The 24,701-nt window shown below is 36.8% G+C and overlaps 1 protein-coding gene across 1 annotated transcript in view; it reads right to left on the bottom strand.

The window, feature by feature from the left end:
• TUBGCP5 (tubulin gamma complex component 5) overlaps positions 1-24,701 on the bottom strand; it is a 59,680-nt gene that overhangs the window by 16,177 nt on the left and 18,802 nt on the right. Inside the window, exons 5-20 of the mRNA XM_067559963.1 lie at positions 23,175-23,254; positions 22,238-22,376; positions 21,039-21,156; positions 19,844-19,933; positions 15,352-15,445; positions 14,764-15,010; positions 14,367-14,569; positions 13,700-13,815; positions 10,841-11,109; positions 9,600-9,798; positions 8,169-8,357; positions 6,400-6,582; positions 5,765-5,849; positions 5,532-5,652; positions 3,772-3,950; positions 2,664-2,789 (exon numbers count right to left, since the gene is read on the bottom strand). Of these exons, the coding sequence (XP_067416064.1) occupies positions 2,664-2,789; positions 3,772-3,950; positions 5,532-5,652; positions 5,765-5,849; positions 6,400-6,582; positions 8,169-8,357; positions 9,600-9,798; positions 10,841-11,109; positions 13,700-13,815; positions 14,367-14,569; positions 14,764-15,010; positions 15,352-15,445; positions 19,844-19,933; positions 21,039-21,156; positions 22,238-22,376; positions 23,175-23,254 (2,438 nt within the window). The remainder of the gene's footprint in view (positions 1-2,663; positions 2,790-3,771; positions 3,951-5,531; positions 5,653-5,764; positions 5,850-6,399; positions 6,583-8,168; positions 8,358-9,599; positions 9,799-10,840; positions 11,110-13,699; positions 13,816-14,366; positions 14,570-14,763; positions 15,011-15,351; positions 15,446-19,843; positions 19,934-21,038; positions 21,157-22,237; positions 22,377-23,174; positions 23,255-24,701) is intronic.

Genomic DNA, 24,701 nt, shown 5'->3' with positions numbered 1-24,701 from the left:
AAGTCACTAAAATTAGAGGGATTGTGAGGTGAAAACCACACAGAGCTCCAACTCTAGCCACAGGTGATAAGAAGAAACTGATGGGGGTTGGGGCAGCACTGCTCATATAGCCAAAGAAGGGGCTATGGCCAGAAGGCACAAGTGTCACCCCTCTACAGGTACTGCTAGGCAAAATTCTCCAGCTCCAGTGTGCTAGGCACGCACACATCTAAATGGAATACACGGCTGCATCTGCTCGAAGAAGTCACAAAGATGAATGTCGACTGGACTCTAATGGAACTCAGTAACAGCCCCGTTTTTAAAGTTGTAGAATGTAGTTGACTATATCTGAAAGCAATGAGATTATCAGTGGAATGTGTTTAAGGCCACACCAGCAGGCAAATGTTGTCCATTTTTGTAAGTGTAGCACATAGATCGGGGGGCCAAACTTATTGATCTCCAGAGACCTCCTCCCCCCTTCCTGCTGGGCAGAATCCTCTAGTCCCACTACCCTGCCATAGGGCAGAAGCTCTGAGCTCTCCACCCCAGTCTGGTAGGTGAAGAACAGGGGGCTCTATGAACTGCACTTTAACTGTAAAAGAACCACATGCGGTTCACGAGTCCCAGTTTGGCCACTCCTGGCATAGATGGTTTTCTGCTGTGTAATACCACTGTCTACTTTCTCTGAACAGGTAACCTCTAATCCAATGGACCATTGACCAGCCATGCTTTGAGTTAAAGAATCCCAAGACAAGGGTGAAGGATCTTCACACCTTCCCAGGAGAGTAGATGAGGAGTGATTTGGAGAATGAACGATGAGTAAACAGCCAAGTGCACCAGTCTATCCCTGTGATAGGTGGTCCGAGGCCCCAGAGAATTGCTGGTGATAAGCTGCCCAAGGGTCCCAGTATGGCCAAGAAAGTGGTGCATAGGGCAGGGTGGAGGCATCCATGTGTGCTCATACCAGCGAGAAGGTGGTTGTGGACAGCTCTCATGAGTGAGATCAACTTCCTCAGAGACCTCTAGAAAAGACGATGGAATGAAGAATCTTGGACAAATATTTTGAGAGACCAAGGCAAGATCTTCATCAGAATCCTTTTTAAGTCACTCTAAAGTGGTGGAGCACTGGAAAAAACATGAGGTGAAACAGTTAGTACCTGCTGAATGTCCAGAGATCTGGAGGTCCTCAGTATTGAGTGTATATCAGAGCTGAGCAATGGTGAGGTGGGCATCTCGTACACAGTAAGGCCTCAGGAAAAGCAAAACTCCTGCAGTATTGACAGTGTTGTTGGTACTGTGTCCAAGGCCTGTGCCAAAAGGATAGTACTGAAAGTACCATGAATCTCAACTGCTCTGATGGGAGTCAAGATGGAGCCTGAGCAGGTTCCTTCGGTACCAAATGAAAAGAGATAACACTCTTCTTGCTACCTCACTTTGTTGATGGTATCTATGACCTCTCAGAGCCTGGGACTTTATAGTCTTTAGGCTTAATCATATTCTCAGTACCTGAGGGATCAAACAGCCTTATGGGTATTGGATTGGACAGCAGTAGGTGCTTAGGTCACTGAAGTAATTGGAGACTGCGACTCCTTTGAGACAGATTCCCTACCTGGAAAACTCAAGGAATGGTCTCTGGGAGTTTTATGAGAGGAATCTTAGGTTTACCTCTTAGCTGCTCTCAAGAAGTGCGGTTCAGACACAGTGGCTGCAGCAGACTTTACTCAGAGACCAGTGTACCGGAGGATGGGGGGGGCGAGAGCAGTCTCCCGACCAGCATCAGAGGCTGGGCATAGTGTGATCTCCATTGTGAGACCCTGAAGTTTGATGTTCCTGTTTTTTTCTGGCTTTAGATTTTAATGCCAGAGAGAAGTTGCACTTTTAGAAAATATGAGATTCCCCAAGGCATCTGGTGTACCAGGAGTGTCAGTCACTCCCCAAAACTGCTCCCTGGTATGACAGGCAACATCTGAAATCAGGAGAAGTGGGCATGCCCTCCCAGTAAAGTAAAAACTCCCAGAAGAGGAGAAACTATCAGTCATATATATAAAACAAAATTAAAAAAAGGCAAAAACAAAATATTTTCAAAAAAGCCAAAAACAGCTAAAACGACTACTAAGTACTAACTACTAACCATACTAAGAACAACTATAATAAACTAAATACTAAAAGAGCTAAGGGGACACAGTTGGGGTAAAACAATGCAGACAACGGATAAGGTTTCATCTCAGGCTGATGTGGGTGAGAAGGAAATGATGGTTTGCTCACGCAGTGTTATGTAACAGCATGGAGCAGGAGACTGAGTAACATGCTTGCACAGGCCAAATGAGAAAATCTCTGATCAAAGGCACAGGGGGGCGCGCAAAAGCACCTAAAGTGAAGCACCCATAGGGACACTACTCAAAGAATCATCATAAATTACCACATCTTCTAGCCATAGGTGACCCATGTACAATTTGAAATAGAACTGAACTTATAATTAGAGAAACAATTCTGAATGGGAAGCAAATGCAGGTTTACAAGGAAAATGAGTATCAACTGTACCTCTGGAAAGGCTACTGCCTCTCCATAATATCTATAAATTACCATATATAAAAAACAACATATACTGGATGATTTATAATGACAAACATTTTCTCCCTTGTTAAACTGAAAATACCATTTATTCAGTTTTACTTTACACATACCTTTTCTCTCAGCAGGCAGCGATCATGGATTGTAGACAGATATCTATAATGAATTTTAATCAGTTGATCTAAATCTTTGGCTTCTTCTACCTGGTGCTGAAATTCCAAACCTGTACTGTGAAGAATCTTTAAAAGAAAAAAGCCAGGAGTATTAACATGAATACCATACCTTCATGACTGGAATCCCCAGAGTTCTCTTCTCTATCCTGCCTGGGGATGTTCCAGGCTCTTAGAATCTGAACCTCAATTATTTCCTCACTCCACCCCTCTCCCATCATTACTTTGAGATTCAGCCTTAGGGTCACCACCCATATAACTAAAAACTCAACTCCCTTCAGCTTGTCATTAATATTCTTTAATGCAATAAAGATGCTGCTGTTGTACCATGGACTGAATATGCTACTTCAGTAGGTGCTGATTCAGGGCATGCTACCATTAGAAATCCCAGCTCCTGAAGGTCTAGAAATCAAGAGACGGATTGGAAATAGAACTCAGAACCTCTTGCATAGCACAGAGCATCATCATTAAGGAAGTGGGCCAGCTTCCATCTGTTCTCTTTTCAAAAAGTGTATTAACACAGAATTGCAATTCACATACAGTAGTAGGGTAAGTCTGGGTCTACGCAGGTTCTTGCTTCATTTAAGAAAATATAAACTTATGGAAATGGACATTAGTTAACTTCCAAAGACACCTATGTAAAGACACACAATTTTTGCAGTAATGCTATTATGAGAGGAGAATACTGAAATCTTACTGAAATCTATTATTTCTTTTGACATTAACACCCTTTCTTCATAAACCTTTGGGGTGAAAAGTCAACACTTTTCTTCAAGGCTACTAATATCAAAGAACTGTGCATCATAAAGACTCCTAAAAATCTATTTAATATTTACTGATTTAAGATGTCCTATTTAAAATTCAAACAACCAACATATTTTAAATATACATTCCTTTTTAGTTCAGATTTAAACACTGAACAAAATAGACATTAAGTGAAGACATTACTTATTTACATATGCTTAGTCCGAAGTTGTTTTGAATTATTAGCTATATTAGGACTACAGTTAGAAATTCCTACAATACATAAGATTATTGTAGAAAGACGTACCCTGGTCATGATGTAATTGTGCAAGCTGTTGACAAAATGCATGAGTTTTACTCTTAAGAGGAACATGCGATGAATTTGTTGTTTTATAGGCTCTGTTTGTGATCCAAACTGAGGAACTGTCTCTTGTTCTAATGGAGGTCCTTCCTTAAGCTGTGGTTTTTCTGTAGCATTTACTAGTTCTAAAAATAGAGAGAAAAAAGTTTGGGTGAATATTTATAAAATAGGTATTAACTGCATTTAAATATTAATTAAAACTAAAATGTATCCTTTTTTGTCAGTCATCAGATCAATATATTGAAATACCTTTTATCCTTTAATTCAAATACATTATCAGTAGCTACATAGCAAACATACATTAAAATAGCAACTGGGAGGGGATATTATGATGCAGTTAGTTAATGTTTGCTACATGTTAAAGATAGAAAGTGTTATGTAAGTGCCAATGTTTATATTTTTAAAATTACATGATCATAAACAGTTACTGCCACAAAGGGGAGAACACTTCAAAGTCCGGTCATACCCTTACAAATAAAAATTCATTCTAGCAAATTAGAAAGTACAGTTCTCAATACTTTCTATGATCCGATAGGGTTACAAAAGTCTTTAGGTGAAATCTGAGCCCCATCACTTTCATTCTCTGGATGACACAGTTATTCATTTTCAAAGATTAACCAGACTGGACTGCTTTATATAAAACTATGAACACCAAAAGGCCATGGAAGTGGAATATTGGAAAAATCCCCCCCTCCAACACTCCCACACACCCTACTGACCCCTGACCACACCATTAAGGAGCCCATAGCACTTTCTGCCAGCACAGTGAAATTAAACAGCAACTCCGAGTACGCATTCTGACCTACACAAATTTACTTTGTAGTTTCAAAAGGGTAAGTAACTCTTTTCACAACTATTTAGGACAGGAAGTAATGTTACTGGTAAAATCATGGGCTGTATTTGACTATGCATTAGAATATGATGCACAGGACTTCCTTCAGTAGCTATGGTTGAAGAATGAACTAGCAACAAGTCTCAGACATTTAAAAAACAAATGAAAAAACCTAACTATAGCTGACTTAAGTTATGGTAGATGGTAGGCGTCCTTTGCACATAAAGGTAGACTGACTAATTCTGTATTTGATGCCTAGAGATACCAGACCACAGTGACAGGTGCAAAATAAATGCCTTGATAAATATAGGCAGCTATGGGACTGAATTTAATAGGTGTGTTAAATAAGAAACAGATATGATGAATTCTGTAAAGCCATCAATGACTCAACTAGTTTACAATCTCTTATCCTGGATACATACATCCACTATCACAAATGAGAGAAAATTGTCATCCATATGGATGGACACTGCCCCCAGCAATGTCAATTTTACTTCAAAACTTGACTTCTAAAATCATTTAACTGGTATACATATCAGGAAAGGATTCTCACCATGGGCCTTATCCAAAGATCAATGAAGTCAATGGAAAGACTCCCATTTATTTTAGTGGGTTTAGATCAGGTCCCATGTGAGTTTCACACTGCTCCACTAAGCAAAATTAGTTTAGCAACTATCCTTCTCAGTACCTTGTAAATGCTACAAAGAGTAGCTATTATGCTGCAATACTGACTTTTCAAAAAGGCTGACATAATATTGGGTGTATTCAAACAGCTGTCAATAGCATGGATACCAATATACCATAAAACAAGACCCTTATATTTTCAGTTATACAGATTTAAGTTTAAATATTTCTTGTTCAAAAAATTTCTTACCATCAAATCGTAAAACATCTAAGCTATACTTGGCCCACTTAATTTGTAATAAGAGAAGGAACACTTGATTGTAAATTTTTTGACATTCTAAACTTATAACTATATCCACGGGCCAAGGGACCTAAAGATGGAAAAACACAAAAAAGAGAACTTAATTTGATGGAGCAATTTGTTGTTACTGTTCTTCAAACGTATTTTAAAATTAAAGCAAAAGAAACATTATATTATTTTACCTTGTAGCTCAACGTTAAGCCATCCAAAGTATGGACAGGGAGTTTCTTCTTTGTTGTATCAACATTTTCAAAAGATATAGACAGCCTACAAAAAGAAACAAATTCTCTAGTTGCCAATAGTTTGCTCTAAACTGATGGTTATCCTGAACCATTTTGTTTTAATCTGTTATTGCTAAATATCAATAATCAGATTTAACTTGGTAGGGAAAGATTTGTAAAGATACCTCTGCTCCAAGCTTTGTAAAAAGATTGTATAACAGAATTACTAATGAAGACACTATTGCAAATGAATATATAGGAGAGTTTATTGTGGAGGAAAACAAAAACAAATGTGTACAGGTAAAATTTGGTTCTAGCGCACAGATTAATTAATGCACTGATATTTTAAGTAGACAATAATCATATGCTTATTACACCATACTGCATTTTGAATACTCTACAAATAGTTTCTAACTCAAAACGTAGTGTCAGAATGACCCAAAGAGGTTGAAATTACAGCTATATTGATGACTAAGATCACAATAGAGTCTAATATTTATGTATTTCATAAACCTATCATTTTAACAGGAAGAGAGAAAGCATTTTATTTTTCCCCCCTTTCACTTTTACTCTAAACTTCATTCTATGCATTTTACCTTGAACTGTCGTCTGGGTAACGTTGTCCAACTGCTTCCTGGAGTTGGACATTTAGAAATGATACATTCTGCCAAGTTTCCTTTTCTCTTATTTTATCAAAAATAGATGTGTAAAAATCATACATAGTATCACCAGCTTCAAGCAAGAAAAAGTTTCTCATTGCCTGCAAGTATTCTACCAGCCTAAACAGGGAATACAAATACACAAATATCTCTTCAACCTGCATTATAAATCTTCCTTTAACATAAAATGCCATGTTACATAACCTTTAAAAGTCACCTCACAACAACTCCCGACTGAATTCCATACTCCACTGAAATCTATTATACATATTTTTTCACATATAAATCATTTAAGCCCCAGATGTAGCAAAATACTTAACCATGTGCTTAGCTCAAAACACAGAGTAGTACCATTGACTTCATTAGGACTACTTATGTACCTAAGCACTTTTCTGGATCAGGCCCTTAGTTCCCAAGAACAGCTTTATGAGGGGAAATATTGCATCTCTCTAACTGCAGAACCTGAAAAAATTCCATCTTTACTAGGAGTTTTGCTTAAGTAAGAGCTTGAGTATCAGTTCCCTATCTGTTAAAAAAAAAAAGGGGGGGGGGGGGGAAGGGTAATAGTACTTTCCTATTTCACATGAGTGCTGTGAGCATGGATACATTTAAAGACTGTGAGGCACTTAGATACTAGGGTGATAGGGGCTATATGAGTACCTTAAATAGAAAGGTGGTGACCTGGGACCAGCTGAGAGGTCATGAGATCAGGCCACTTTACTCAACATAGCATTAGTGTTAATTAGTGTTAATGTAAAGGCCAAATTCCAATTTAGGTAATCACATTCTGTCTTCCTAAAATTTCTCTTATATTTTCAGCTGACTATGTGAAACCCTGGTTTCACTGAAGTCAGTAATAGCTTTGACATTGACTTAAATTGGCCCAGGATTTTACGCATCGTTCTTTCTAGAAATATATCCATTTGTCAATTTTTTTACTCAATTTTAATACTTCTCTACATAGAAGTATTTAATACCATAATCTAGAGTATGAATTAAGAAGTTTGTTTCCCTTTAAACATTTTTTAATTAAAGCAAAAGCTGTATTGAAATAGAATGATTTTATCAATCTGCTACACTTTACTTTTTCCTTTGCTTATCATTATTATTTGTATTACGATAGTGCTTAGAGACCCAATCTAAGACTGGACACCCATTGTGCTACCTGGTGTACAAATATATAGTAAAAAATGGTTCCTATAAAAAAAGACCTTACAAACTAGGGGCTTGTCTACACTTAAAACACTATAGCGGCACAGTAGTGCATCTGTGCTTCAGCATAGATGCTACCTACGCCGACTGGAGGGAGTGCAGGTAATGCACTTCTCTGAGAGGTGGTAGCTAGGTTTTCCATCAACCTAGTGCTATCTACATGGGGATTTAGGTCATCTTAAATATGCCACTTCTGAGTGTGGATTTTTCACATCCGAGTGACACAATTATGCCAACATAATTGTCTAGTGTACACTAGGCTTAAGTACAAAGGAACAGAACACAAAAGAACAATGAACAGAGTGATGGTTTGAAAATGTTATAATTTGTTAATGCTTTTTGTTATTGTTTATCACAGCAAAATTAGAAGAGGAGGGGTTGTAAAAGTTTTCAGTTACAAATCAATTTTCTTAAAATAATTGGTGCTTTTATAGTACAATATACCAATGATAATGGAATACACCTTTTAAGTAGTACCTAATTTCATTTCTTACCTGTAATCCTTCTTTAAAGTTTGCATTAGATTGCCACAGCATTCCAGATATTGTTTATCTATGTGAGGATAAAGGCAAGATCTCAACGTCAGTTCAAATGTCTGGCATGTCACTGATTCAGAGGATCTATCCACACAAACATCACCACCAGTAAATTTCTCATGAAAGTCACTTTGCTCCAAATACAGCCTTCAATATAAAAAACACTGCTTAGCTGGAGAGGAATGTATCCATATGATACTCACAATGTGTCATACATTTAAAACTTCATGGTCTCATGTAGCTTTTTGCTTAAAAAAATGCATTGAAAAAAGTAGTAAAAATTTCATTCCAGTACTGGTAACTCAATGGATATTAGTATCTTAACTCAGGCAAGCCCATTATTTCGAGTGACTATTCATACAACTTTTGTATGACAAGGCATAAGAGTACTAGTTTGGATGATATGCTATAACCACTTAATCATTCACCGTGTTTATGCCAGTTTTTGTAGTAATTCTGAAAAAGCAATACCAGTACCAATACTGTAGACCTCAATAAATAAGAAAAATATTTGTTTTATATCATCTTTTAAGGCTAGATTGTGGTAAGGCATATCCCTAAACAAGGGGTTAATTGACACAAAAATAATTGTTCCTTTCTTCATTTAGAACAAGCAGTGTGTGATGGGGTAATGTGAGGGGGTGGGAAACTAACAGAGCCGCAATATGAAACTCTTTTTGAGAAACTAGAAAACTTATCTACCTATTCGTATGTAAGGAAAATAAATAACTAACATTCTCACCACTAATTATTACAACCTATGTAAGACTATTAGAGTCAACATACTGCTGCTTTGCTGGTTTCCCAACCCCTCAAATTACCTCATCACATACTGCTAGTTCTAAATGAAGAAAAGAACAATTATTTTTGTGTCAATTAACCCTCTTCCTGGAATGTTTGTTTTAAAGTACTATTAGTACCACATTAGGATTTTGCAAGATACATCTTTGTGATGATCAGCCAAAGAGAAACATGTTGATTCAAATGAAAGATATTTTACATAAGGTGCCATAAAGATTACATTTTACCACAGCATTTGTTCCATCATAATTCGAGAAATTGTATCTAATTTTTTGTAATAAAAATTGCTGTGCTAGAGACAGCTTCCATTTTCTACACTAGAAACATTTAAGTCCTGCTAGATGTAGAAGACATATACAGAACTGTTCTTGAATATTCATTTCAATAATTTATATTTTTAATTAACCCTTGGCCATCCATCAGTTGCCTAGGAGCAATGCTTAGTAGTGCTCTCCTTTAGGCTTGTTCCCGAGGTTGTTTGTTTTAAGCAGCAACAACAAAAGTTTAAGCCTAGCATATTTCACCAGGCTGCGTGTGGCTTCTGACAACACAGAGGTGAGATCAATTATCTTGCAAATATTCAATTACCTAGCAAAGTTAATAGCCAGCAATGGATCATGAACATCATCCAATTCTAAGTGCCTTTCTGCTATAGACTGCATCTTTATCAAACTCTCCTTTGTAGCTTGTTGTTCTGTAATAATATCTGGAACAGATTCTTCCCCGTGCCGCAGACGGGACTGCACAGACTCCAGAAATAGTGTGTACAAACTCTTTCTTTCTGCATCTGAAGCGGATAGTAAAATTTAAGGTAAATACTATTCTAAAAAACAATGTTGATTATACTAGAACAAATTTGAGCAGACTAACATTAAACCGGTTTTGCTTATTATATTTCCATATGCATCATCAACAGTATCTAGGTCATAATTCAACGAAATATTTAAGTACATATATAACTTTAAATATTGATATTAATAAGACTATTTATTGTATACTTAATGTTCGGTACATATTCAAATATCTTGCTGAACTGGGACCTAAAATATTAAATTAGTAATATTTCTGAAAATATTAAACCCTCAGACTATGGGTACAAAGTTAACTTAGCCATTAATACAAAACTTGTTTTTAATGACAGTTTATCCTCCCATGTCAAAAGGGATAACAGACACAAAAAGACATTGCAAAACAGTTCAAAGTCACCTCACAATACATTTAAACAGAAAGGAACTTGTATAACCTACAAATAACTAATTTATATTGTCCCATGTGAAGACAACAGACATCACAGCTCCCACTGCTGTCCTTTGCGTATCATCATTCACAATGGTTATTCCAAATACTCAGCATGCCTATAGTTATGTCAAGCTCATTGGGCAGATCACCAACAGGCTTTCCTCAATCAGGAATCCTATTTATTACCTATCATCCCTAAGCCAATGAACTACTCAGTAATGGGAACTGACTGATTAATCACATAATAAGAAAATAGTTTTATGGTTTGAACAAAGATCTTAAAAAGTGCAAACTTTAACAAGAGATAAATTAAAACAACATATAAGACTAACTTAAAACTGAGCAAAGCAAAGAAATTCTGAATTAAGGTAAAAACTCAATTCTTCTCAGATTGTTGTGTGTGTTGCATGTGTCAGGGGTCTTGGAACAGAACCAGATGTTTCAATCAAATGTGAAGTTACAAACTACATAGTGTTTCTGTTGTTTAGAGTATATAATTCTCCTTGTTATGCTTGCACTAATACATCCTAAATACACAAATGCTGTTAAACACACTGGAGAATAATATTTTACACAACTTCTGTTTTCACCTCTTGATGCAGCTTGCTGTGGAGAATCATCTTTGGATTGCAGGTTCTTCAACAATTGCATGGATTTTCCAGCCATGATTATTTGTTTTAGTACTGGTTTCAGAAAGGAGACCATAGTGTGCTGCCTGCTTGAGGGAGCCTGATCACTGCCAGAGCTGGCACTGGCATTATCACTCATTTTCTCTTCATTCTCCATCTTTTCTGACACACTGTATAATGTGTAAGTAGCATACCAAAAATCCCTGTGATTAACTGGGACATTTTTGTTTCTACAACAGAAAGAGAAAATCATTACACTTTATCCTTTTAAAAACATAAAGCTTCCCTATTAAACAATATAAAACTTTCATGTATATTTCACCTTCCCAAAGCACTACAGAAATGAGAGAATCATAGAAATGCAGAACTGGAAGGAACCTTGAAAAGTCACCAAGTCCAACCCCCTGCATTGAGGCAAGATCAAGTCAACCTAGAGTCTAGAACAGTGTTTCAATTAAATTTGACCACGGAACCCTTTTGGACTCCATAAATAATTGCGGAACCCCCCCGAACTCTTAACAGCATTTCTCACTTCCATTTTCCTTAACCTTGGTACTCTACGCCGAAAAATCCGGGACCTCATCCCTTTTTCGGCGGCGCCGAGAGCAACTGCTCTCTGCAGCGGAGAACAGCTGATCAGCGGCGCAGAGAGCAGCTGCTCGCGGAACCCTAACGGTGTTCCCGTGGAACCCCAGGGTTCTGCGGAACACCAATTGAGAAACACTGGTCTAGACCATCCATGACAGGTGTTTGTCCAACCTGCTCATAAAAGCCTCCAATGATGGGGATTCCATAACCTGCCTTGGAAACCTATTCCAGAGCTTAATTTTCCTCATAGTCAGAAAGTTTTTCCTACCAGCTAACCTAAATTTCCCTTGCTGCAGATTAAGCCCATTACTTCTTGTCCTACCTTCTGCGGACATGGAGAATAATTGATAAGTCTTCTTTATAACAGCCCTTTACATATTTGAAGACTTAGGTGTTCCCCACTCAGTCTTCTTTTCTGAAGACTAAATATGTCCAGGTTTTTTTTAAACCCTTCATCATAGAAGGTTTAGAAAACCTGACCTATCATTTCTGATACTGTCCTCTGAACTCTCTCCAATTTGTCCACATCTTTTCTGAAGTGTGGCACCCAGAACTGGACGCAGTACTACAGATGAAGCCTCACAAGCACCAAGTAGAGTAGGACAATTACCTTCTGTGTCTTACATACAACACTTCTGTTAATACATTCCAGAATGATGTTAGTCTTTTCCATAACTGCATCATGTTGTTGACTCATTTAATTTGTGATTCACTATGACCCCCGGATCCTTTCAGCAATACTACCACCTAGCCAGTTATTCCCCATTTTGTAATTGGGCACTTGATTTTTCCTTTCTAAGTGAAATACTTTGTAACTGTCTTTACTGAATAACACACACAAAGTAATCATTTCACCTATGACTGACGCAGCCATCTCTAGAATGATGGTAACTAACATATTACAGTATCATTGCACAATAGATTAGAACAAGAAACAAAAGACTACTATATAAACTGAAGTCCAGGATAAATGAAGGTAACCAGACCAAGTACTTAAACTGGAATTTATCCATACTGTTAATTATTCAAAGTGCCATGGATCTTTAATAACAAATGGTCAATGCTTTTTGCTTTTAGGGTTATTTAATAAATAAATAAAATAGAAAAACTATACCACCATGTAGGAGTCTCCACACAAATAACTAAAGTGAAACTGTATACCACCATAACTCATGTGTTTCTGCAATACCTCAAATTTAATACTCAACTATAATACTTTAATAGCTTCTGTTTTAGCACATCCTAGTAAAAATAGGTAAAATAATTCTCATGGGAAGTTAAATTTATAGATATCTATAGAGAAGAGTCCTATCCAACTACTGCTATTTAACTGCTAAACATCAAACAAACTGTACATTAATGCCATCTCAAATAGGTGAGAGGTTTTAATTGAAAGTCTTAGACCCAAAGGAAGAAAAATGCAATAAGACGTAAGAAGGATGATTAAGGATTCTGGTAAGAGTTCCGGGGCCAGCAGCTAACCTTTTTTCCACAGTAAACAAAATCTTTGTTTCCACAGGTCATGCAAAGTGCTTAGTTTTTTTTTTTTTTTTAAAGTAATTTCCCTTACTTGTTGAACAGCTTGAAAAAAGCTTGAGCAATGTTGCACAGTGGGAGAAAAAACAATGGCTATAGACAGCTATAACACAAAATTCTAGTACTTCTGCATTTGTTTTCTATTTTAAACTACTGTACTGTAAAAAAAGTGATCATCAAAATGTGATGTGCAAACAGAACTAATTCCTCTAACTGATGATGAAAGGAGTATGCACATAACTCAAGACATTGTTTTCTCTTGTGACACAAGTCAGAAGCATAATTCATGTTTCTGTTCCAAATGGCAATTGGTTTATATCACTCTTACCATGCATTAGGGAAAATGAAGTTATTGTATGTATTTATTTTTATGGGTACATTAATTTTGGAAAAGAGTTAATTGACATTTTTAAAGCTAAACATCTGTGGTTTGCTGGCCAACTTCAAATTTTTAATTTTTCAAAATAAATTTAACTTGTTTCTATACTGTATTAACTACTAGGGTCATTTCATTTCTCCCATGTAAACTAGAGACAGATCAAAAACGGTGGATTTAAAAAAAAGAATCAGATCATTTCTAGTTGCTTTATCAAATGAAATTATTATCATGCCACCATCCAGTTTGTGTCTTGTACAACAGCTATAATGTTTATGTAGGCCATTGTGTTTTGATCTTTTCAAAAACATCATCCCTACCTCTGAATTATAAACTCCTTAGCAGGATCAAACAAGTTACCATGGACAATCCACTCATCCACTGTCTGCAAATATGGCCTTACTGTTTCAACCCAGAGAGAGAACAGGAGGGATACCTGAAATAAATAAAAAGAGTAAAACACCAGTTGTGGGATTTTGTAAAAATTGGGCAAAATTACACATACTTTTTCAAATAAAATAGTTACTATACACTACAGAGAAGCCAATCCAAAGAAATTGTGCAAATATATATTTACAGTATGCATATAGTATACATAATTTTTTTTTTTTTTTAAAACATGACCGGATATAATGTTGAACTAAAAGCAACGCCTTGCAGTAAGTTAAATGTAAGCAGACACTGTGCAACCTTCTCCTTACTGCTTTCTCAATGTCCTTTAGTCCTAACCAGCAACAGTCACTATTTCCAGTCCTAAAGCTCTTTTGAGCACAAACTGCCAGTCATAGAAGATTGTGTGGTTATAATGTAGATAACTGGAAATGAGATAAGATGAGACCAGGACATTTATTTTATTTGTGACCTAACAAACTCTTAAATCAATTCTTCAGTGGTGAAAGGCTAGTGTATTCATCAGCCAATGCTTCACATAAAATCTTAAATTAGCAAATATTCTAGTAACTGTAAGTTTCATAGTAATTGACTTACTGTTTGCTCAGATGCTTCTCCAACATTGTCATATTCAAGAATAGCTTTGTAGAGTGTATTCAGCAAATGAGATGCTCTTACAACATTTCGAGTGTCAGGTGGTACTTCTGCTACCCCTGTGCTGAAAACTTTGTGAAGTACCTTAAGCTGTGCCAGTCGAGATGACAACTTGTCTACTACTATTGAAAGTGTGACTGTTTTATCTGCAAAACCAACAATATACAAAGATAACGTCTAACCAAAGACCCATTTTTAGCAAGTTCATATAATAAAGCTTTTAAAATATTGTATAGCATTTTACACAACTATTTTCATATAATTTAAACTTATTTGTACAAGAGTATATAATTCTCACACATTTCCCTATTATAAATATGAAATATCTTCTATACCGTACCTTTGTTGATTATGCATTTCTCAATTTCAGTAAGTTCTTCTTTGAAACTAATGAAGTACTTGTATAAGGCCCACATAAAAGCTTGGTAGGTTCTAAACGGGGGTTCTGTAGTTTTCTTGGGAGTGGAAATGGCTCCATGTATTACGTTTTCTGAGCTGTGCCCCATCACTTCATCAATGAACTTCTGCAGCCTAAACACAACTTGTCCATACGCTGCTATCTGCTCCAACACTGATCTTAAGCAGTTCTATAATATAAGGTTTTTCAGAATTATCTAATGAATATTAATCCTTTTACAAGACCAGAAATCACAAGATAAATTTAACAGTCATAAAAGATCAAATGAAAATAAGAGACAGTGGAATTATATTTATCACTGAATTATAATTTCTTAAATGGCATCAGCCCACTCAGTTGTGTTTTATTAAATCTGAATATGTTTGCTTAAGTTAAAAACAACTGTGGAAACATCACTACTTTTCCCATAGGAAGTTTAATTTCCTATCCCCCAAATATTCAATCCTTCTAAAGACAGACATATTAAATTATGACTGAATAAAATCAACCCAGGTTGATCAAATAACTTACATGGGTCAAATGAGTTACAACAATGTCATTTCTCACAGTCACTTTTCCTTCGTTCAGCTGAAATATAAAGAGCTTTTTCACCCCTGAAAGAAGCCTGGAAAGCAAGAAAAGGTGAACATGCCACATTCTTAAAAACAGATTAATCATAATTATATGGAGGTAATATACGTCAAATCCTTAAGAGGAAAAATTAGTCTGCTTACCTGAAAACTTCCATTTTTAGGGTAGGTCTACACTCTGAGCTGGATGTGTGATTCCCAGTCCCAGTAGACATACCCATGTTAGCTCTGATCAAGTTAGTGCTAAAAACGGAATATAACCACAGCGGTATGAGCAGCCCACAGTCCATGCCTAGCATCTTCGATGGAATTATACTGGGGGCAGCTAACTCTTCCCACCACTCACACCAATGTGGCTACACACTATTTTTTATGTGATAGTTCAGTCAGAGCTAGCATGGGTATGTCTCCTTAAGCTGGGAATCACATTCCACACTCCAAGTGTAGGAATACCCTTAGAGTCAGAGTTTAAGACCACAGGAGACCATCAGATCATCCAGTCTGAACTCCTATATAATCACAGGCCACTACATACCACCCAGCCCCTACCACATCAAGCCCAACAACCAGAATTAGATGAAAGTACTACAACCCTCAGGAAACAAGTAGAGAACAGGATGGACCAATGTGCACCAATAACCGAGACCCTTGGACTGGCAAGGAACTGATGTAGCGATATAAGTCCAGATGATCCTAGCAAGTGGCCCAGGCCCCATGTTGCAGAGGAAGGTGAAACCCCCCGAGTGTCCCTGCCGATCTACTGTGGGGTAAAATTCCTTTCTGATCCCACATATGGTGATCAGTTCAACCCTGAGCAGATGAGCAAGACCGACTAGCCAAGCACCTAATAAAGGGAATTCCCAGTACCACCTCAAAGCATCAGCCCACCCCATCCAATGTCCCATCTCCAGCAATGGCCATTTTTCTTCAAAGTAATAAGATCCACAGATCCATTACAATGGTACTTCAGCCTGTTTGCAACCTGGGAACAGAACTAGACTGTCAGTCACTGGCAGCATGGAAATGCCCAAATATACTTTGAGGAAAAAACAGGAGAAAATTTTAAAATCCACCTAATGAAAACAACCCGGATCCTTGGATGACAACTTCCATCTCTATTCTGGATGATCCTTTGGTCTCCATGGTCAGACAGATCTGTAAATCATATTACTCAAAGAAAAGATATTTTCAGCTAAGCAAGGGTCAATTTTTCTATTCTTCATGATGCTAAAATCCAGATATGTTACAATGGGATTTTCATAGCAGTGTTCCTCCAGAATGGGAAGTAGGATCATCCTTTAAATATGAACATCCAAAGCTAGGTAAATAATGCATAAATATCTCTCCACCTTCTCCTGGGCACTAAGGCATAGAGAGGACTTGAGCCAAAAGGAAACAAATGGCACTGACCAAGATTTGATAACCAATATGCAGACTTTGGTGAATTAATAGTTATCCAGCAGATCTCCCTATAGGAGACATAACTACTCTGCCTTGAGATTGCCACTGTTCCTAAACACTGGACTTTGATGCTCAGCTAGAGGAAGCATATTTCTTGAATATACTTAGGGAATGAATACTATGGCAGTTTGAGGACTAAATCTAAATTAAAAGTGCATTAGAGAAAGCTCCCAACTTCAAATAAAATAAACCCTCACCTGATTTGACATCGTAATCTGAAACCATGTTAAATTTTTGATTGGGGCACACTGAGGAACCTTCTCACACCAAAAAATGGGAGGCCAGGGCTGACAGTGACTGACAGATCAGGTTCTGCCCCCAACCTGCAAGCAGGCTGAATTCCACTGTAACCCATCTGTGGACTTTAATACGAAGACTGAGACCTAATCAAGGCTTTTTAAGAAAAAAAATGAACCTATCTTGAGCATTACTTTCTGTAAGACATACAATTTTAAAAATCATTTAAGTTTTTTTTTACATTATAATATATAAATAAATATTTATAAATTGGATTTCCAGCCTGACAACTGAGTCCCTAACAATAATTATAGCAAAAAAAAATTTTTAAATTAAAACCACCTGAAATCCTGCCAATGGCAAACCCTTAGGATAAGAAAAGACCTGGACAAACAAGTCTTGAACTTCTCTCTGAAGCTCAATAAACCCAGGTCTGGTAGATTGCTAGAAGAAGAAAGTTCCAGAGATGTGGGCCCTCCAGTGCACATCACAATGTCAGCCAGATCCGAAATGTTTTACATCAAGAACCAATGGACTGTTACTGCTGTGTTAAGACACAGCATAAGAGAAGCAAACCCTCAACTGGCCATATAGATGAACACGATTTGTTGGAGAAGAGTCAACATGGCTTTTGTAAAGGATATCATGCCTCACCAATCTACTAGAATTCTTTGAGGGGGTCAGCAAGCATGTGCACAGGAGGGTTATAGTGTACTTAGATTTTCAGAAAGCCTTTGACAAGGTTCCTTTCCAAAGGCTCATAAGCAAAGTAAGCTGTCATGGGATAAGAGGTAAGGTCCTCTCCAGGATCAGTAACTGGTTAAAAGATAGGAAACAAAGGGTAGGAATAAGTGGTCAGTTTTCAGAATGGAGAGAGGTAAATAGTGGCATCCTCCAGAGGTCTGTACTGGGACCAGCACTGTTCAACATATTCATAAATGATTTGGAAAAAGGGGTAAACAGTGAGCTGGCAAAATTTGCAAATGATACAAAACTACTCGAGAGTTAAGTCCAAAGCAGAAAGGGAACTTACAAAACTGGGTGACTGGGCAACAAAATGGCAGATGAAATTCAATGTTGATAAATGCAAAATAATGCACATTGGAAAACATAATCCCAACTATACATATAAAATGATAGGGTCTAAATTAGCTGTTACCACTCAAGAAAGAGATCTTGGAGTCATTGTGGATAGTTCTCTGAGAACATCCTCTCAATGTGCAGCAACAGTCAAAAAAGCTAACAGAATGTTGGGAATCATTAGGAAAGGAAGATAATAAGGCAGAAAATATCATATTGCCTCTTTATAAATCCATGGTACGCCCATATCTTGAATACTGCATGATCACCCTATCTCGAAAAACATATATTGGAATTGGAGAAGGTACAGAAAAAGGCATCAAAAGTGATTAGGGGTATGGAACAACTTCCATGTGAGGAGAGAGTACTAAAATTAGGACTTTTCAGCTTGGAAAAGAAATGACTAAAGGGGGACATGATAGAGATTTATAAATTCATGACTGATGTGAAGAAAGTAAATAAGGAAGTGTTATTTACTCCATCTTATAACACAAGAAGTAGGGGGTCACCAAATGAAATTAACAGGCAGCAGGTTTAAAATGAACAAAAGGAAGTATTTCTTCACACAATCAATAGTCAACCTGTGGGACTCTTTGACAGAGGATGTTGTGAAGGCCAGGACTGTAACAGGATTCAAAAAAGAATTAGTTAAGTTCATGGAGGATAGATTCATCAATGGCTATGAGCTAGGGTGCAAAATCATGCTCTGAAATATCCCTAGCCTTTGTTTGCCAGAAGCTGAGAATGGGTGATAGGGGGTGGATCACTTGATGGTTACCTGTTCTGTTCATTCCCTCTGAAGCACCTGGCATTGGCTACTGTTGGAAGACAGGATATTGGGCTAAATGAACCACTGTGTGCCAGTATGGTCATTATGTTCTTATAAGGTTTACTAAATTGTAACCTACATCTTAAATTGCACTTGAAAGCCAACAAAGTTCTGAATTGGCAACTGAATTGGCAACATGATGTAGAAATCTAACATTGATACTGCAAAGAATGGATCATTGTGACAATGTAACCATCAGAGAAAAATGGTTGCAACCACTAGGTCAGCTTTGGATGAACAGAGGCATGGTAGCATGACTACATGGCACTGCTGTCACCTGGGAATCCGAGAGCAATAATGGATCCATTGTAACCTAGACTGTAAACCATATTGCTGATGATCAGAAATACATCCCCAGCAGAACACATGATCATTGTCTCCATTCTTTCTTCTAGAGGTTTCCTCTTACCTCATAACTTGAATTAAATTGTGTTAATTGAATTAAAAGTGTTTTTATAGTCGTAAAAATAAAATGATATTTTCTTACTCAATAGATCTGCTCTTGGTTTGTGCATTCAGAGTCCTTTTCACTTAAGTGACAAAAATAAGTTTTTTGTACTGCAGAGCCAACACAGCTATGAAAGAGAGTGAGCTGGCTTATTTTCTCACTTCTGCATTAAAACGGTTAAGAATGTTGCAATTACAGAATCTTTATTACTTGTAATGGTGCACAGATTAGAAAGAACGGATCTCTCTCTTTTCTGGCACTGAAAGTCAACTACAAATCTGTCTCTGATAACTTTTGTATGTTATGATGCAAGATTCTTCTGACATTTGAATATTAAATAAACTTTCATATGCAAGTATCTTAGGGATTTCTGCTTACCAAAGCGTTTCCCGGATAACCTGTGTTTCAGTGACAAGAATTCTTTCTTCTGGCATATATAAGGGATCACTGCTGTACAAGTGTTGGTCCCTAAAAGAAGAATATGTACTAGTAATTAAAAAAGCTGAAATCACAGCTGAAATGTTTACAAATAAGAATCAAACAGTAATCTTAGGGATCATTCCACCCTGATTTACATCTGTGACTTCTAAGACTTCCGTGAAGCTGTGCAGGTTGTAAACAAGAGCAGAGTTTGACTCTAAGCCTTTCTAGAGACAAAATAATATTAAAAGCCATCAAAATATTATCCAATCATAGCCCAACAAACCATTAACTAGCAAATAGTTGAAGTATTAAATTAGAATTTGTTTATTTAGTATTCCAACTCTCAAATGTTTAACTACTTAATATCCAATACTGTACATAGTGGCTATTTTAAATACATTAAATCAAAGAGTAAATATAAATGTTGATAACTAATAATCCCAAAATCCCACCCCACCTCAAAATAATTTGTAAAGGGAATGGAAAGTCCTTCACTTCTAAAAAGAGAGAGATAGGATCAAAGGAAAAAGTTCTACAATTATTCAGAGCCCTTCCATGATTTCTTTATTGGTAGACAGTTTAAAAGATTTTAGTGTAATATGTTAGGATTATTGAAGTTTAGTATTTTAATTCATTTTTATCACTAACAGTATTAGTTATTTATACAACTTCTTAGCTCAAAATTCAATCAACCCAAATATGTTCACTGGCAGTGGATGTGTATGCATACCAAATCACAATTCAGTATTGTCACACAAATGCTAAATTTGTCCAAACTGAGATTTGGAATTTGTGATGGACACAAAAGCATTTGCTTTATGTCACTGAGGAATCCTTCTCAATGTGAGAATTTAACACGTAACACAAAACATTTTATGCATTTTTAGTTAGGAAGAGGAACGTAGCTATGACTGTTCAGCACAATAAGAAAAATTAAAATTATATTGGTTCGTTTTGCTTATTTAATTTTATACATATATATTTTTTAAACTAAATCAGTAATGAATGCTAACTGCATATTTTGGAAGAGCACACACATTTTACACTTTAACAGTATCATAGCTTAAAGAAAATCACTATTTAATCATTAAACCATTATCTGGCTTTATTTAATACAGCGGTGAACATGTAAGTGATCCTTTTTTCTTACCAGACAGCAGCTAAATTGGAATGTAAGTGCAAACTGTGAGAAAAACGAGGTGCTCTTCCTGTCCAGTACTGAGGAACCACGTGTTGTTCCAGCCAGCTGCGTGCATCAGGCTCACCCACTGGTAAGACATTTGATAGTGAGTGAAGAATTTTCATTCATGTAGGGAGGACTTATAAAAGACAGAAAGAAGTCCCACCAATAAGCATCCAAAAATGAATTAGCTTCAGGAGTACAGCTCCATTCAATTAAGTAGCTAATTACTCCTATCTGTTTGCACTTTATTGCATGTGCAGTCCTGGTAATTGCATGTATAAATTAGTTTACCCCAGACAGGTGCCTGACCTTTTGAAAATCAGGCCCTCCAAATAATCCAGAGGTATATTAATATTTATATATCTTTTCATCTTCAGGAAATGTACTTAATTTCAGATAATTGTTTAAACAATACATACAAAACCTATTCGAAAGGTGACTTAAAAAAGTAAAGTGCCAAATACCAGTAAGTTCATCCAATAGAGTCAGAGTGCCCCTAATACTAGGCACTCAGTACATTACCTAAAACTGTTATTTTTCCTAGTTCCAACCCCCATGATATCTAGCCTCATCACAGTTAACCAGCTTCTATTCTAGGTACAATATCCTACCATGCATACTCTCAGAATTTCACAGCTGTCTTGGAAACCTGCTGGAACCAATCTGAAGAGGAGTCATTAGGTGTCCCATTTATTACAAACATTTTTTTTCAAAAATGCTTCATTCATGGAATTATACTATATGCAAGACCACACAATTATTTTTCTTAATACCTGCTTTTATTTCAATGGTTAACATTTAATGACACAAGCTTTGTATTATGTCTAGGTGTATTTAAGTTGCGTTTATTTGATGTGCATTCATTCGTATGTCAGCACAGGCGTGCATGATGTTCACTCACATGGAAATAAATAGAAGTTTTTCCATTGATTTGAATGGAAATTGGCTCATGCTTTCATTACACCTAAAATGAGGCATAACCATTTTACTCTGTTAATGAGTAACTAAAATACACAACCAAAGTGCCTTAACTATAGTGGCAATACCAGAGTCCTTTAATAAAGGACAATAACTATGGAAGAGTTAGGCAGCTACACAAGTGAGTAATTTATTAGGAATCCATTTGTTATGAGATCCCACCATGAAGAGAATTTTGAACAACAAACCTTTCCATGTGACCTGAGATACTGTTTTCTTGTTTTGGTCTTGATCTTCTTGTGGTGTCCTGTCTACTTGAATGCCAGAGTCTTCCCTGCTCAGAGGTTGTTGAGCATCCTCCTCCTCTTCACTTTCTTCAGACCAATCCTGTCAAATATAAAAATATGAAGTAAAATTTTAGTGCAATATATATATGATGGAAGGAAGTATACCCAGTCCTTCTTTACAGGAAAGTCAGTGTAACATATTTATTTTCTGTCTTCCACTATAATAAAAGGTGTGAGGGAAATTAAAAGGAACCCTGAAAATCATTTGATTTTTCCCAAAATTTATTTTATAACACCGTCTAAATTATTTTAAGTTACAGACAACATCAAAATTGTAAGCTTTTTGGAGCAGTGACCTTGTCTTTCTATCTTGTCTTCTATCTGTAAAGCACCTAGTACACTTAAATTCTGCAGCACAAACTCTGGTTCCAGGTGCTTAGTAAGTGACTTCCACCAGTTCAGCAGTCTTGCTTTCTTTAAAATGTCAGCTGCAATCATGTACTGCTTAATAAAACTTTGTATTTAAATGATATCAATAGATTATAGTAAGTTTAGACTGTCAAATTCTAATTTAATTTTAAAATGGTTTATTTTAAAAAAATAAATCTGTATTTAAATTTAAAAAATAAATAAATAAACCTGACCAAAAAATCAGATTTTATTTTTAAAAAACAACTGATTTTGATCCACCATAATACAGTCTCCCCTCCTGTGGTCCAAAACATTATTTAGTTCACTTCCTGACTCTCCACTCTCTAGCAAGAATGTGCCCTGCCATAGCTATTGCTCCCTACATCAACAAGCCATAAATTATTTGCTTTATTGAACATTTGTAATCCTAAATATCGTATATACTGTCTGTAAAAGAGTAGTAAGTCACCTTTAAGATATTACTTACTGGTGTGTCTATGTCAGGACCAAAATCAATTTCTTCACCTTCCATCAAGTACTTTCCCCAGTCAAATTCTTCTTCTTTTTCTAAAAGGAATATAAGTGAGATTCAATATTTTTGTGCTTACTTCCAACTTCTCTAGAAAAATTTCCAAGTCTTGTTATAAAGGTGCAGACTGAAGAGACATTCTTTTCCATTTAAAATGATGTCACTTTCTTTAGCAATATAATATAATTTTCTTTGAAAATTTAAGTGGTGTGATGAATTATCTTCTTGTTTCTTTCCCTACCTATATACATTTCTCCTGAAGTGGTTTTCCAATTTTGTGTTTTATGCTCACACAATATGCCATATGGTGTAATGTCATCCCATTTGCCTGATTTCACTTCTTCCTGCAGCATGTTATATCTGTCTTAGGTCTCAATCTTGCAAAAGACTTGCAAGACTGCATAAACTTCACACAATGTGAATAATCCCATTCTCTTCAGTGGAATTATTCCTGGTGCATAAAGGTTATGTCTACATTCCAAAGAAAAACAGAGTCTCAGAGCCTGGGTCGTCAGAACAGACCAATATGATCAACTAGTCTGACTTCCTCCACAATGCAGGCCACAGAATCCCAACCACCCACTCCTGTAATAAACCTCTAACTTATCACTGAATTATTAAAGTCCTCAAATCATGGTTTAAAGTCTTAAAGGTACAGAGAATCCACCAGCAAGTGAGCCGTGCCCCATGCTACGGAGGAAGGCAAAAAGCCCCCAAAGCCTTTGCCAATCGGCCCTGGGGGAAAATTCCTTCCTGACCTCAAATATGGCGATCAGTTAAACCCTGAGCATGTGGGCAAGACTCACCAGCCAGGCACCCAAAAAGAATTCTCTGTAATAACTCAGAACACACCCCATCAAACGTCCCACCACAGGCCGTTGGCATATCTACCACCAGTAGTCAAAGATCAGTAAGTTGCCAGACTAGGCTGTCCCATCATACCATCCTCACCATAAATTTATCAAGCTCAGTTCTGAAGCCAGCTAGGTTTTTTGCCCCCACTGCTCTCCTTGGTAGGCTACTCCAGAACTTCACTCCTCTGATGGTTAGAAACCTGCACCTAATTTCAAGTCTGAACTTCCTGATGGCCAGTTTATACCCATTAGTTCTTGTGTCCACATTGGCACTGAACTTAAATAATTCTTCTCCTTCCCTGTTATTTATCCTTCTTAAACAATCATATCTCCCCTCAACCTTCTTTTGGTTAGGCTAAACAAGACAAACTCATAATATAAAAGCTCCTAAATAAGTGGGCCAATTTTCCAAAGTACTGAGCACCCAACAGATCCCAATGAAGTCAATTGGAGCTGTTGGATGCTCGTCACTTTTAAAAATGAGACCACTAAGTACCTAACTCCCTTAGGCACATTTAAAAATGTGACCAGTTTATATCCATTTGTTCTTGTGTCCACATTGGCGCTGAACTTAAATAATTCCTCTCCCTCCGTGGTATTTATCCCTCTGATGTATTTACAGAGAGCAATC

Source organism: Emydura macquarii, unplaced genomic scaffold (genome assembly GCF_026122565.2).
Source record: "Emydura macquarii macquarii isolate MOO-44397 ecotype Brisbane River unplaced genomic scaffold, CSIRO-AGI_Emac_v2 contig_2207, whole genome shotgun sequence".
NCBI classification, from domain to species: Eukaryota; Metazoa; Chordata; order Testudines; family Chelidae; genus Emydura; species Emydura macquarii.
Note: the sequence above shows the minus strand (reverse complement) of the source record. Positions and strands in the feature narration are given on the sequence as shown.